At 34.2% G+C, this 16,924-nt stretch overlaps 1 protein-coding gene across 1 annotated transcript in view; it reads right to left on the bottom strand.

Moving 5' to 3' along the window:
• Sema3e (semaphorin 3E) overlaps positions 1 to 16,924 on the bottom strand; it is a 214,354-nt gene that overhangs the window by 83,412 nt on the left and 114,018 nt on the right. Inside the window, exons 3-4 of the mRNA XM_090332890.1 lie at positions 4,385 to 4,444; positions 1,363 to 1,482 (exon numbers count right to left, since the gene is read on the bottom strand). Coding sequence (XP_090189016.1) covers positions 1,363 to 1,482; positions 4,385 to 4,444 — 180 coding nt within the window. The remainder of the gene's footprint in view (positions 1 to 1,362; positions 1,483 to 4,384; positions 4,445 to 16,924) is intronic.

The raw sequence follows: 16,924 nt of genomic DNA, 5'->3' as shown, positions 1-16,924 counted from the left end.
TCACTAGTGCTACAGCTTTGAAAGCTGAAAAGATTGGCTATTGTTGTGAAAGATTTTTAAGTATGACTCCAGCCAAGTAAAGTAACTTCTGGAACAAAATCAACCCTCTTTAAAATGTAATACAATTCAGAATTTTGGAAATACATAATTTGTAATGTCTAAGTACAATGCTTGCAATATGGTTTAATATATACATGCATAATCAAAAAAATCCATGATAGAAACATTTTCATGATAGCATTTTCTATGATAGTATTCTCATTCTTTCTTTGATTCAATCTGTATGTTGTGATGCATTTGATGCTTGACTTCTTCCCTATAAGGACAGTTATTAGCTGAAGTGTCCCATTCAAGTGTGTTCTCTAAAGGCATCTGCATAGATTTCAATGCTGCTGAGTATGCTTGTATCTAAATGTTACCCAGTACAACAAATACCAGAAATTATTTTTAGTGTAAAACAAATGATGATCTTTGCATGTGGTCGTCAGCGATATTTGGCCCTTTCTTTAGTGGGTATGTATACCTACAGTTCTCTACATTATCAAAGTTCTACATTAATATAGGATTCTACCCTCTAACTCAAAAGTTAGCATTCCTGAAATTTGCTTATTGCTTTATATATATCATATACTGTATTGTGATATAAAGTGCTTCAAAGTGTGTATAAAGTTAACAAATTTTAAGAGTTTGTCTAGGTCTTTGAATGAATTTATAGTGTTAGTGCTAACTTTGTATCATCTTTGCAAACAAATACATAGAAGAATTCAGTTGGGATCTGCATTCATTACCCTATAATACCATCAACTAGTGATAAATCTTAGATGAAGAAGTAAAGAGATTTATCCTACTCATGTCTGTCTTTAATCAATTAAAAAAAATCATTGCCTTAACTGTGATTCCACTTCTCAAGTAGGACAACCCAATTATAGCATTAAAAGTCTTTACATGTTCTTTGCTAAAATATTACATGTACCATTTTATTTATAAAATTATATATATATGTGTGTGTATATATACATACTTACCTATATGCCTCTATAAACACATATTTCAATTTGCACAGATGGTAATAAAAGAGTAAAAACACAGTAGGTAACATATTGTAATGTTAAAAAATGCTTTTAGAAAGATCACGCTAGTACGATCATTTTGCCAAAAAGTACATAGAGAATTACTCCATTTACAGATTTACAGCTGACTAAAGTTTGAAAGGTCACAAGAGATCTGTGAATCTCAAACAAATGAAATCATCACATCAACTATGCTTTTTTCTTTCTTGAGAAATAATGACACACTTTTTCTTCTTGTGAAAGATAGTCCAAGCATAGCTTTTCCTGATAGCAGTGCGTGAAAACGTCTTACCTCCAAATGGTTCCCAACTCTGATGAAGGTACAAATTGGATCAAAAGCTCCAGTACCACAGATGAGAAGATGTGTCCTGTTGTAGTGATGTAAAACCCGAACATAGTTTGCACATTCATTCTAAAGCAGGATCCAAATGACAGGACTGGTTAGAACAGGACAAGGGATACTCATTCCACTCCATTTGTATTTTCCCTAATCCTAGAAATTGTATGTTTCACTGTAAATCAGCTCAGTCAGAGGAACATGAGCAGGGAAAGAAAAGGTAGCAGGGCCTAGAAAAGAAGTCCAGGTGATTCGCTCATGTACTTTAGTTTGCAAGGAAGTGTGCATTACATTTTGTAACAGAAGCAATTAATTCTTGCAGTCTACATCAAAATTAAACACTTAAAAGCATTCAGGAATATCTTTAAGCATAAAGATTCGCAGGGAAATATGTTCCTTTATATAGTAAATTATCCCCAATACTGTAAATTTTTTTTGTTGCTTGTGGGCCTTAAACTCTGGACCTGGGTGCTGTCCCTGAGCCCTTCAGCTCAAGGCTAGCACAAGACGACTTGAGCCACCATGCCACTTGTTTTCTGGTGGCTAAGTAGAGATACAAGTCTCAGGGACTTTCGTGCCTGAGCTGGACTTGAACAGTGATCTCAGCTTTCTGAGTAGCTAGGATTAGAGTCATGAGCTGCCTGTGCCTGGGCACTACTGGGGTTTTTTGTTGTTTGTTTTTGTTTTTTAACTCAAAATAAATAAGCAACATAAAATCAAACAGTGGGTAATTAGAAAAAAACTATTATTGATAAAAATAGATACAGAATGTAAGTTATTAAAAAGTGACATTGGAGAAATGAAGACTTAGAGCTTCAAAAGTACAAATTCATATAAACAACATTTTAGAATGTTCAAATAAATATAAAACCTAAATGAGAATAACATTTTATTGTAAACTTATTGTGGATTTATAGGTTTTGTAAGATCACAGTCAAAGGATCGACATATATTTTTTTTAAATAAAGGATTGGCTGGTAAAGGAATTTAGTTGGTGGGTTATATGGCCTCTTTTGCAGATTCTCATCTCCGTCCTAGACATCGATAAAACAATGAATATGTATGCCTGCTACCCAATAAAACTCCATTTTTAAAAGTCAGTCAAGTTAGTTTAGTTTTAGCTGGAAGAATTTTGAAGACAGGATAATTCTATGTTGTTGTATTCTCCCTCTTCATCAAACACAGGTTCTCACATATGGTGCGTGATGGACAATATTTTAATAAAGTCACCATGGTAGTTTTACTTTAAAAATGTTTAAAATTGCTTCAAAATCAACCAGGTCAAATTAATCCTAACAAATGCCTTCTACCAAATTAGGCATAACTATTTCACCAAAAAGAAGTTATTAAGTAATTAATACGTTCTTTAAAATCTATGATGGGCTATATACTCTATAGACATAATGTTTTATTACATTGATTAATATGTATCTATGACATACAAACCCTCAGCTTAATTTTAATTATGTTCTAAAATCTATGTGCCAGTGATTGTATATAGGGATTACCTTCTTGAATATGTGTTTGTTAAACATGACATTTGAAGTATGACATAAAATCAATGTTAATTCTTTAACAAAAAATCAGCTCTTTTAATCATATCACTTTGAAATTAGTAATGCAAGGTAATAATGCAATGTGAAGAAGGCGTAAAGCTGTAAAAGAAAAGATTGGGATATTTGGTGTGTGAAGTCTCTCCTACTAGGATTGTCCAGCAGCTCCTCTGTCCTGTGAGTAATTCATAGGCTACCACACCAATGTCAAGAATGAAGAATGAATTACCAAGTCAATATCCAGGACATCCAGACATTACTTATTCAATTTTCTACTCTTGTAACATTGCTTTGATGAACTATATACAATTGCCAGAATCGGATAATCCAGGCCTGATGAAAATATTGTGTCTTGCATTGTCATGGCACCTGCCTTTCCTCTGGTGATACACAGTTTTAGCTTGGGTGAACCAATTAGACCTCATTTTGGCTCACTTGGTTGACATGGCCTAAAAGGATGTTCAATTAGTCAGCATCATGCTGTGGGTTCAGGCAGTAAGAATGTGTTGACTCATTCCTTGGCTGTCACCCAATTGCTCCAGAGAATAAGGGATTAATATGATGTATGTTACTCATTCACATGGTGTTTTCCTTCCTTAGTGTGAAAAAAGATAAGTTCATTTTCAAATGGGAACCTGGAGATCTTCTCCAAACTATGTGTTATATCAGACCAGCCAGTGACTCTTAGCAGGTGATTTTCTCCTACACATGCTCCAGTGTGTGAGGAAGACTGCCAGGCATGGCATTTTTCTATCGAGACCCTTCTTGGAAACTACAGAGAAAGGAGATATCGCTTCTTATGTAAGGAAAGGTCCTGAAAACACTGTGAACTCCACAATGCATGTTTATTTCTCTTATTTCCTCAAACTCTGCAATGTCTCACTTTTTTTCTTCCTTTTCTTTGTAACTTATAAATCAAAGTGAAATGAAATATATTGAATGACATAGCTTTTCCTCAAACTTCAAAACTATACAAGGGATTGGGAGGATGGAAAGTGGGGGAAAAAGCATGGGAAGAGGGAAACAATGTATTCAAGAAGTAATGTATTCACTACCTCATGATTATAACTGTAACCCCATTTAAAAAATAGTAAACAAGTAAACAAAAAACACAAAAAAATCTATTAATTTTTCCAAACACCATAAGAAATCAGTTATTCTAAAAAAAGTAATAAATTCCAGTTGAAGAAAATAAAACCAAGGTCTGAATAGTACCTTGGCTACCTCCAATTTTCATTTAAATTATTTTTATTTAACCATGCATTCATTTTAAGTATATATTTACATTATTTTCTTCATGAACAAAAGTATCTATGTGTTTCTGAAACTTATATGAAATTAAAATTTTATGAAATTAAATCGCTTTGAGGTTGACCAGGAATATACTTTGAGGATTTGCTTAATTTATGTCAGATAATACTTACTGCATCTTTTCCTTTCATTATGCATTCTTCCATTTTTACTGCTGTAGTAGGCCAATGTATCTGAAAGATAAGATAATATACTATTATGGCAACTGAGCATAAAAATCATGCTTAGAAGACATTTCATTATCTTTCTGCAATTCAATGCATTTCTGTTTGGTTCTGTTTCTGCAAAGTTAAAATGAGACATTATCTTCACAATATTATTTGCATAATTAAGAAACTCATCCTAAGGTTTGGAATTTTTCTATAATCTTTTGAAGTTTTTCTTTGAATCTCCAAACCAGAGGCCAGCTATTAAACTAGCCCTTTCTTATATTTGACCTGTCATAACCTCTGCCTTACAGTGTCCTGCAAATCAGGCACCTCCTGGAGTTTTGTTTGCATTCCTACCAACACCACAGAAACTTGTATTGTGGTAAGAACTCAGTAACCTTTGCTGGGTGAGCAGGTTAAAGTATGAATAGCTTTTTAAATGCTGTTTAGTATTTATCAGTGATATACTATACGACATCTTTGTCATTAAAAACATTATTAAACATCCAGCTTCTAATTTGATTTCCTGTAAGTTTTTAGTAAATTCCGTTTTGGCTTTGTTAGCGTAAACATACCAAGTACTTCTATTTCTCCTCCAGTAGTACCTAGCAGTTTGTGGAGACCACAGGTAGGAATCATTAAGTTCTTATTCTATTAATTTTTATTACAATATTCATTTTTTTATTTTTTCCATATATCTTTATTGTAATTAATAGAATTATATTTGCCAGTTGAAGGTGCATTACTTCACATACATTGCTACCCTTTCACATGTCTTGGTCCCTATTTCCCTCCCTCCCACCCCCACCCCTGATGTTGTTTTCGCCCCTTCCCTATCCAACATCAAATAACCAAATACAAATATATCCAATATATCAGATTACAAAGTGAGATACTGTAACAATATGAAATAACTGAGGGACAGCAAAAGATATGAGAGATAACATAGTACATTAAGGACAACAATCACTCATTATATGGCTTTTGTTTCTATATCCTAGAGGTCATTTCATTTAGCGTCATACTATATGGCCTTATGTATCTAGGTTTTGCTCTATTGTAAATCTCTGCTAGGAGAGCCCAAGGTTTCGACTGATTATGACAAATCAGGGAAACCATTGAGCCTATGTTCCTTTGAGTCTGGATTACTTCACTTGATATTTTTTTTCTAAGTCTTTCCATTTCCTAATAAATGGGGCAATGTCGTTCTTTCTGACAGCAGCATAGAATTCCATTGTGTATAAATATCACATCTTGTTGATCCACTCATCAACTGAGGGGCATCTGGGTTGGTTCCATATCTTTGCTATGGTAAATAGTGCTACAATGAACATCATTGTGCTAGTGGATTTAGTAAGTCCTTATTTCTGGACCAGTGGGTAAATGCCAAGTAGTGGAAAAGCTGAGTGATAGAGAAGCTCTATGTTTAGTCTTTTGAGGAACTGCCATACTGCTTTCCATAGTGGTTGAACTAGTTTGCACTCCCACCAACAGTGTAGTAGTGATCCCTCCTGGCCACATCCCCTCCAGCATCTGTTGTTATTCGTTTTCCTGATCCTGGCCATTCTAACTGCAGTGAGGTGGAATCTTGGAGTTGTTTTGATTTGCATTTCTTTTATGACCAGAGATGTTGAGCATTTCTTCATGTGTCTATAGGGCATTTTTGTTTCTTCTTCAGAGAAGACCCTCTTTAAGTCTTTGGCCCATCTTTTAATGGGATGGTTGTTACCTTGGAGATTAGTTTTGGAGTGATTCAATTTTTTGAGCTGTTTATATATTTTAGATATGAGGCCTTTGTCCACTGTATGGTTGGTGAAGATCTTCTCCCACTCTGTAGGCTTCCTAATTAATTTAATAGCTATGTCCTTTGCCATACAAAAGCTCTGCAATTTAATGCAGTCCCACTTATCCAGCCTTTCTCTGATTTGTTGTGATTCTTGGTCCTTATTAAGAAAGTTTCGATCTGTGCCTAGTGTATCTCCTATTCTTTCTTGTAAAGTTTTCATGTGTCTGCTTTTACCTCAAGGTCTTTGATCCATTTGGAGTTAATTCTAGTGCAAGGTGACAAAGAAGGATCCAACTTTAGTTTTCTGCAGGTGCTTAACCAGTTCTGCCAGCACCACTTGTTGAAGAGGCTATCTTTCTTCCATTCTATTTTTTTTTGGCTCCCTTGTCAAAGATTAGGTGGCCATAGGTCTGTGGTTTAATATCTGGCTCCTCAGTTCTATTCCATTGGTCTTCAGGCCTGTTCTTGTGCCAGTACCAAGCTGTTTTGGTCACTATAGCTCTGTAATAGAGTCTAAAGTTTGGTATTGAAATTCCTCCTGCCGCTGTTCTTTCTGCTAAGATGTGTTTTTGCTATAGGGGGTCTTTTATTATTCCATATGAAATTTTGGATTGCCTCTTCTATTTCTTTAAAGAATTACATTGAGATATTGATTTTTAAAGAAATTGTTTTCTTTAGCACCACATTTTCTCAGACTATTTTGTGCTCCCCCTGCTTTTTTCTCAAGCTATAGGCTCAATCATATTATATGCCATTCACTGTGTTAATGGTTTTTGTTTCATAAATGCTTGTTCAGAAGTTTGAGATTTTAATACTTATGGCTCCCTGTCATCTCTGATGTTAAATATTCTTCCTTATTTTAATTATTTACTTTTTCCCTCTGTTGCATTCTACTTGCACTCTTTCACATTATTGTCATTATATTTGGTTATTGGCACTTTTCTGTTTTTATAAATTCTCTATAAAGTATATGCTAAATTGTTCTGTACACAATGATATCATTTTGTGTGTGCATGTGTGTGTGTGTGTATGTGTGTGCTTGCATGCATGTAAGTTGTTCCTGGAGCTTGAACTCAGGGTCCAGTGGGGAACTCGTGGTCTACTACTTGTGTAAAACCTCTATTTTGGCATTTTGGTGGTTAGTTGAAGAATTAGTAGACTTCCCTGTGCCGGGCTGGCTTTGAACTAAGATCTTCAGATCTCAGCCTCCTGGGTAGCTAGGATTACAGGTTTCCCCTGGTTTCTGACACATTGATATAATTTTATATTTCATCTGTTTTTATACTTTTTGCTTGGGCTATTCAAGTAAGCCAGGGCCTTTTTCTAGTTGTGTCTGTTCCCTTAGACTATTATATTATCTCTTCTCACTTTGCCTGTCACTAAACCATTCTTTTTTTTCTGAAAAAATTCTGATTATCTAACTAAATAGGAGATGTTGCTTGCTGGGAGGTTTTTTAATTCAGGTAGAAAACTATTGAGTTATTTTCAAACTTTGGACAACATTCCACAATGAGAAATCCATATTTCTAGTTTCTCTAAAGCACTCTGTAAATAATAAAGACTGAGTGTTGGCATGTGTGTGAGATAGTGTTCCTCAGAAATTAATATGTGATGCTGTCTTTCAATGTAGAAAGTGCACACTGGCATATTTCAGCCTTTATTTTACCTTACTGGGCCTGTAGGCATTTTCATTTGTAAAGTTTATTGTGTGCATGTATGTACATGAATATATATATTCATATATATATCCTATATAATTCTGTGTATTTTGATCCTATTCCAGAAATAGTCATTGGTTAATTCTACATTGTATAGAAAAATCCAGATCCTGATACATAAGTGATACAGAAAAATTATGAAAGTGATGAGAATGTTACTTACAATCATTATTGTATGATCTGATTTAGGAACACAGGATGAAGCACTGCATGCTTTATTTAGTGCACTGAGTCTCAAAGGGTTTTCTGCTAACTACAGTCAGAGTCGGGTATTGTTTAACTTTTGTAATGCAGTATATAAATTTTAAATAAAAACATGTGTTTTGATGTTGCAATAAGAGAATAAATGACAAAAAAAGGTGAAGATACAAAATAAAATCTATTAAAATGGCTAAAACTTTCATACCTATTTTCAAATAGATGCTATTGATTTTAGTAATGATTCTATCAATGGATAATGCATGGTTAAAGAAAGATCTCACATACATATTTTACAGTATATCAAGTTCAGTTGCAGACTTTTCTAAGTCTGAAGCAGTTAGCAATCCCATTATGTGATGTGGATCCTGGAAGTCAAGTGCAGGGAGTATGAGTTTTATCTCCTTTTCTATTTGGTGGAAGAATACTTGCACAAAGGGGTAGGTTTCCTCTGGTGAATTCTAGGACAATGTCTAGCATCAGATTAAAATTGGTTTGTGGCTTGCCTCTGGATGAATATTTTAGAATGTGTACATGTATATATGCATTTCAAATGTTTATTTGCTTACACACATATAAAAGAAAATATAAACTAATTTTGGAGTCACTTGTCATGGGAAATACTTTAATGACTGTTACTTATCCTTAGGCCATCTTATTTTTAATTCAAATGAAGTATTATATCTATGAAATGCAAGGATTTTCTTTTTTTTTAATTCTTAAGGCCTTTTTATTCATTTTCTCTTCATTATTTGCAAAAATGACTTCCTTAAATTGTTTCTCCAGATCACAATATCTTCTGTTTTCTTATGTAATTGCTTCATTATGGCTAGTCACAGAATTGGGCAAACCTACTTTTCCGGGGGTAGGGGAGTAATTCTTAAAATATTTTTTACATATTTTATAGTAATTTTTCCAGAGTGTATCTCCTAATAACCTGAAAAGACAAAAATTCTAATGTCTACCTATGATAAAAGGAGGAATGGGGATGATAGTGTGCTTGACTAGAGATAAGGTCCCAGACTCAACCTTCTAGCAAATCAAAACAAGATCAACAACAATAAATGGAAAATAAACTTCCTAATCATTATAATACAGGCATTATTCCCCCTGTGGTCAAAGGCGGTGTACATTTGCTAGTGGCCTCCTTGTAAGACTGAGTTTTCTAAGATGAGGTCTCTCAAATGAACCATATGTCCACTGCATATGCAGTTTTACCAAATCTGCTATGCATCACTTGCTAAAGGGCTGAAGGGAAAGGAAAGTGCTGGAAACATGAGGCTCTGGTTGCCCAGTGAGCCTCAGTAATAAGAGACCTTTGTCTCTGACCCTTGAGTCCTATTTTTTTGCACCATCCCTGAAACTGTGAGAAGCTAATTGTCTTCAATAAGAGAATGCTCCCAGACCCCTCACAGCTTCAAACAAACAAAATAATATGTGACAAAGATGACTGTCAGAATATATGTTGATCCCAGCAGCAAACATAATGATTACAATTGCTCTACAAATGACAAAACTATTCTTTTAGGCACATTTTACAAAGTGTTTCAAAACGAAACCTTTCCTGATGACTTCGCATTGTGTTTCTTTTACCATTTATCCCCTGTAGTGTTTTTCATTTTTCTAAGAGTCTAATGATTTGTGCATTTAGTATTAGCTCTGTTATTGGACTAAAAATTGCAAAAAGCAAGGCAGTGCTCTGAATATTTCTGTATACAGAATAATGTTTGAACAATACATCAAACACAGACTCTGTTTATTCAATGTTTGATCAGTGCTTCATATCAATCAACACATTGGTATCACATTCTCTTTAATATCAATGCATTAATTGAGCTCACAGTAAAGTTTGAGAGTAAAATTTATTGGCATGGAAATATAACAAGTACCAAATGAATAAGTAAAATTTTCCAGTTGAAGCAGGAAAGAAATAAGATTGGAAGTTGGATCTTTGAAGGGAGATAAAATGATGTTGATTAGGTTTCAGTGAGGAAATAAAAGGGAGAGAAAGGAAAATACTAAATTTTGAGCACACAGAGCAAAATGCAATTTATGGGAAAAGGTTACTAAAATGTTGTTGTTGCTGTTAAGCTTGGTTTGGATTCTTTTGTTGACATTGTTATAAAAGTTTTACAGGCTCAGGACTGTGTTCAAAAGTTAACTGAGGTGACAAAACATGACAAAGAGACCTCACTGGAAGTGGAAAGTTATTTTTTTAGTCATCATGTTCTGCCAAGCCAGTAAAGGAAAGGATTTTCTTCATTTGTTTTGGCAGTCAGGGTGCCTTTTGGTTCTGCTTCAGTTTAGCATCCACAAAAATCCATAAAATTAGGCAATTTACTCTGCACAAAACATTTTCAAAGGCAGGGTATAATGGTAATTTCAAACTATCTACCAAAAAAGGCTCAAAACACAAAAGGTTAAATGCACACCATTTCAGCACATATCCATACCATATAATTTAATTGCATATTAGCCAGCCATTATCTATCCATTTTCTTCTCCTTGAAGGAGAAAAATAAGATAAAATGCACATTAAGCTACAGTAATATTTTCTGGACTTCCTGTTGAGTTGCATAATTATAGCAGAATTAAGGATTTAACATCTTATTGTTAACTTTCAACACTCAGAAAAACAAATTAATAAGGGATAAAATAGTCTAACAACCTAGGAAATTTCCCTTTTACAATAAAAATAAATGAAACAACTCAGTTTATATAATCTATGCAGAGAAATAAAAACTTTATTGTAACATCTACTTCTACATTCCTACTTTCATTATTCTGATAAAATGCATGTACATATTTTCAGTTTTATTTCATATAAATGTATATATTATCAAAATTCATCAAAATACATTTTAATTATACAATCTATAAATATCATTAAGAGAAATAAAACAAAATTAAAAAAAACAAAAACATAATTTAATGCAACACATTAAATAATCCTAATGGCTTATAAACTACTAGTCTTCAACTTTGCACAATTATTTGTCTTAGTGTTTGTATACTTGTACTTACTATAATGATTGTAATTATTCAAATGTTTAGAATGCTAAAATTATAATCATTGGGGTGGTACACAAAATTTGTATTAAAAGGCTTATTTGCTAAAACATTTGACTAAAACATTATTACTACACCAAACATTAGTGACCTGATGTGGGCCCTCTTTTATGGATTAAATATGCTGAACTGATATCATTAATGTGGATTAGCAGGTGATTTACATGCAAATTATATTTTAATGCTAATTTCCACTCAAGTAAAAGTTAAATTCATCACTATCTTTCACCTCTGGGGAAAAAAAAGATTGAATAAATTGAGGAACATGTATGTCTCCATAAACAACATCTCCCAGTATCACTTTCCTATCTACAGATAACCACATTTGGAAGTGTATTATGTTTAACTCAAATGATGAACTTAATTTGAGAAAAGCTAGCAGAAATCTTGACACTTGGGGAAAATTACAATCAAATTCCCCAAACAAACTCCATTACTCCATATGGCATATTCTGTATTTTTCTCAAAATATAACTTGGATAAACATATACGTTTTTGATGTCCTCATGGAATAGAAAATAGAAAAGAAAATTTTGTACATTATGCTAGTATTTTCCAGAGAATAATTTTGTTTCGCAGGAAGTACTTAATTCTCATATGCATACAGATTGCATGAGGAATTAAGGACAGAACAGAGGCAAGCTAATTTGCTCCCTGGGGTTGAATACTAGACTCTCCTTATGATCTCATTTCTCACTATGAGTAAACCAAAGGACCTCCTCCCTTATAGAACTAGTCAGTGGTTCTTCACTACTGTTACCAGCAACTGAATGTTCCCCTAATTCATAAATTACTAGGGTAAAATGATCTCAGGCAAAGAGAGGAAGAACCGTTAGGAAATAAGTACCTCATCACAAAGGCATAACTAGCAAAAGTAATGGCATATTGAAGAGCAATTTGGAAGACTAGAACTTCCCTCCAACGTAGCAACTAGGTTCTCAATGACATTGTGGAAACACAGTGTGGTAAGTAGATGTGTCGGTGTTTAGATTCTATCACTGTTTCCTTGGCCCAGCCTCTTCCTTCCCCTATCCAATAAACTGCTGTTAAAGTAATCACACTAAACTGTAATTCAAATTATGTATGTCCACATTCATAATCCTCCAATAACTCCAGCACTGCCGACAACTAAGTTTCAATGGCAAGGCAGTCAATTTTCTTTCTGAGCTAGTCTCAACCACATTTCTCCCCTATTTCTGTTCTTAGCCTCTCCCCAACCAATTTATGGCTACCAAGACACTTGTCATTCTTTCACATTGCTTTCTCTAAAACTTCTGTCCTTTTCTCTCCTGTATTGTTCCTTAGATGATTTCTGTCCATCAAAATTCTACCTTCAAAGTCCAATTTAAGTTATATCAACTTCAGGAACCATCATCTGAACATATATATACACACACATAAACACTTTTTATTTGAACCTTTATTACTGTTTATTCAGATTGTATTCTCTGCCATGTGTTGGTGGCTCACACTTATATTTCCTAGTTAGTTAGGAGGCTGAAATCTGAGGATTGCAGTTCAAAACCAGCCTAGGTGGGAAATCCCTGAGACTCTTGTGTACAACTAACCACCAGAAAAATGAAAGTGGATCTATCCCTCGAAGTGGTGGAATGCTAACCTTGGGTAAATATTGCTTAGGAACTGTGCTTAGGCCCTGAGTTCAAGTACCAAGCCCTGGGACCATAAAACAAAACAAACAAAAGAAAAACCTTATACTGCCCATGAAACATGTGTATCTATGAATCTTCTTCATTATAAATATTTTAGAATAGGAAATGACTTATTCAGTGTTGAATGATTTATATCTCCATGTCTGTCTCTAGGTCTTACATTGCCCCTAAAACTATGTGTCTGTAATCATTTAGAAATGACAACACAGGGAGGTGCAGTAGCTCACGAGCGTAGTCCTAGCTATTCAGGATGTTGAGATCTGAGGATCAAGGTACAAAGCCAGCCCAGGCACAAAAGGACCTGCGACTCTTATCTCCAATTAACCTCTAGAAAAAAATGGGAAATTGGGCTTGGCTCAAGGGCAGGGCAGTAGCCTTTAGCTGAAGAGCTCAGGGACAGCACCCAAGCCCAGTTCAAGTCCCATGACCCACAAAAAAAAATGACAACACATTAGAATCATCCAATTTAAGTCACAATATTGGTAACAAGCATATATACAGTGTTCTCCATGTTTGAGGAACGGTCCAGGCACTCTGGAACTCATTTAATTCTCTCAAAATAGAGAAGAGAAAGATACCATGGTTTCTCTGCTCATAGTCAAGCAAACAGAAATAGAAATGGAGATCCAATGCCCAACATGGGAAAGGGTTAACAATATTCAAGAAGCAATGTACTCACTACCTTACGGATGTAACTGTAACTCTTTATAAATCACAATAAAATGAAATTAAAAACAAAACAAAACACTTCAGCACTTTGTATGATGTTTAAAAAAGTAAATATTATCATAAGGCCAATTTTAGGAGGAAAAACAGAAATGCATTATATAAATGTGACAAATTTAAATAAGGAAACAATTGTTTTTCACTGAAGTAAAAAAGTCTTCAAAACTCTTAGATCTTATATGGAAAAATCACAAAAAGCATTGCTCAAAGGATTCTAATTTTGACAATACTATTGCTAATTTTAGTTCACTGTATTGGCAATGTTATAACACTATTTAAAAATATATATTGTTAAAATCCCAGCCATACCACTCCTAGACATCTAACCTGAGCATCATAACCCAGGATATGATAGACACCTGCTCAGCTTTGTTCATCACTGCACTATTCACAATAGCCAAGCAATGGAAACAACCCAGATGCTCCACTACAGATGAATGGATACAAAAAAATGTGATATAGATAGATAGATGATAGATTGATAGATAGATAGATAGATAGATAGATAGATAGATAGATAGATAGATGGATGGATGGATTTTACATAGCCACCAGACAAGGTGAAATAATGGCATTCACTGGGAAGTGCATGGAACTAGAAAAATCATGTTGAGTGAGATAAGCCAAGACCAAAGGAACAAAGGGCGAATGGTCTCCTTGATATGTGGATATTAGATCCAAATAATACAAGAGGGACTATTGAATATTCAGGTATTCCAGGTCATTGACATGAATTCGGATATATAATCATATCTTTATAGACATATAAGTCTATGATGGGATATATTTTCTATAGATATATAGTGATATATAGATGGATATGTATCTATGACGTACAAAGACTCAGCTATTTTTAATTATGTTTTTAAATTTATGTGCCAGTTATTGCATATAGAGATTTCCTTTCTTGAATACTTGATTATTGAACATGACATTTGAAATACAGTGTAAAATCTCAGTGTTGATAAAAACTTTTAATAGAAAACAGATGATTGAAATGGCAAAAAATATATATATTGTTAAAATGCTTTAAAGTAGTAAGACAATAAATCTAATTAGAAATCCAACAGTGACATAATAAACTTTCCCTGTCTCTGCAGATCACATTTTGACATTTTAAGAGGAATAAATCTATAAATAAATGAATTAGGATTTTATATATGTACATACATATATCAGACTGAAAATTCCTCCATAATAGAGAAATATAATTTAAAAATGGGGACCAAGACATGTGAAAGGGTATCAATGTATGTGAATTAATGCACCTTCTATCTGGCAAATATCATGTAACCCTTTTATTAATTACAATAAAAAATAACAAAAAAATTGTTTAGCAAGTGATGGTAATTTTAATTTAGACATTTTTTGGTGGTACTGGGATTTAAACTTAATCTGTTTCCTTACTTGCCTAGTTGGCACATTACCATTTGCCCCATGCCTCAAGGATTGCTTTCTGATGGTTGCTTTAGAGATAATCTGTTGTACATTTGAGCCACAGTTTATATTAGTGGGGCCAGGAATGAAGACTATTTTAGTAGAAGAAAAACTTAAATGACACTGTTTCCTGTGGTTAGACTCCTCTTCCAATTTTTAGAGTAAGGCACAAATTTCTCTTCAGGCCAGCAAGAGCAAGGGTCTTGGTATGTCCTCTTTCTCATTCTAATCGTTCCCTCTTTACTACTGTGCTGACACTGGCATGACTAGGAATCTTAACATGCTTCAACTGTTTTACCCAGCATTTCCACCATTTCAGACATGACTACTTTTGTGATGAATGGAGTTAGAGAAGGGGAAATCTAATATATGCATCATGTTTATCTTGGAGATCTTAGAGACTTTTTCATTTGAAAGAGTGTGATATACAAAAATTACCTTCCTTTCAGTGAGGGTGGGGGTGTCTCACATTAGCAAAGCAAATGGAATTTTAAAGTTGGAAATAAAGAGTATGTTCTATCAGGAAAAATGAATTTCTAGTGAGGTTTGCAGATCATTTATGAATATGACATAGATACAGTTTCACTGTGAAAGAGGTTAATATGTGGTCTGGGAAAAGCAAAGCAATGAATGAAATAATTTATAAACAAAGCCAGGTCCTAAAAAATACTAATATAGTAAATACTAATATAGTAAATGCTATGTTCTTAATGATTTCAAAATTTCATGTAAAAAATTCTTCCTCTGTGGTGCCTATCCACATAAGTTGTGTTTTAATATACAGGAAACAATCACTTATGAGACACTACCTAAGAGGATCAGTGTTTCCCAGAATACATAGGGACATACAATACTCTAAAATCACATAAACTTGGAAGCACATTACAGTCATCTGGTTGGGGTTTTAAATGATCACTACTTATTTCTCACTCCATCACAGGTGTGGGATGAAGGCATAAATCTTACTTGCAAGATCCTCGAGGTTTTATCAGTATGCAGCCAAGTTTCAAATTGCTGCCACATGTAAAGCAAGGATCTTTTTCTCTTTGCCAAGAGGGAAATGCCAGGTGGTGAATAGGTGGGAAGAATGGGGTCCATAGAAGACTGATAAAATTAACTTAAAAGAATACAAGAGAGAAGCCTGGCCCAACTGGTAGGATATTTGCTTAGAAATACTGAGCCTGAATTCAAACCCTAGCAGCAACCCCATACCCAAATAAGAAGAATGAAAGAAAGTAAGAACTGATTATTTTGAAAGTGATACTGACAATAAATACAGTGGGGAAAAAAAAGCAGGAAGACAATGAAGAGAACAGCTTCACTGGATGACAGGCAGAGCTCCAGACACAATCAAATTTGGTCAGTGTTCCCATGCTTTCAGGGCCTACATTGCCAAGCATAATGACCCAGCATCTACTTGAAAGACTCAACTCATTCAGGAGACTGACAAGTCAATAGTCAGGTTTAAGACAATATGAGATTCAAAATCTGATAGAGAGATTTTAAAAAACTCTGTTGCAATTTAATTTAGATGATAAAGAGATAGCTTTATAAATAACTATTGGAGGTTTATCTAGGGAATGAGTGTATACAGCTGAGAAGGCACATGAGAGCCATGGCAAGTGGTAAGACTGTCAATGTGGTAGTGTGAACAAGGGAAGAATATGTAAAAACATAGCTGAGAATAGATCACAGGTTAGTCTTGACTGATCACCTATAATCCCAGCTACTTGGAACATAGAAATCAAAAAAAAATTATGGTTAAAAGCCAGAATAGGAAACAAAAAACCTGGTAAAATCCTACTTTAACAAACAAACCGAGCATGGTAGTGTGCAACTGTTATTCTAGCTGTGTGAAAGACAGAGATAGGAAGATTATAGTCCAAAGCTGCAAAGCTGG

Source organism: Megascapheus bottae, chromosome 5 (genome assembly GCF_031878675.1).
Source record: "Megascapheus bottae isolate mThoBot1 chromosome 5, mThoBot2.hap1, whole genome shotgun sequence".
NCBI lineage: Eukaryota > Metazoa > Chordata > Mammalia > Rodentia > Geomyidae > Megascapheus > Megascapheus bottae.
This window is presented reverse-complemented; position numbering and strand designations above follow the sequence as displayed.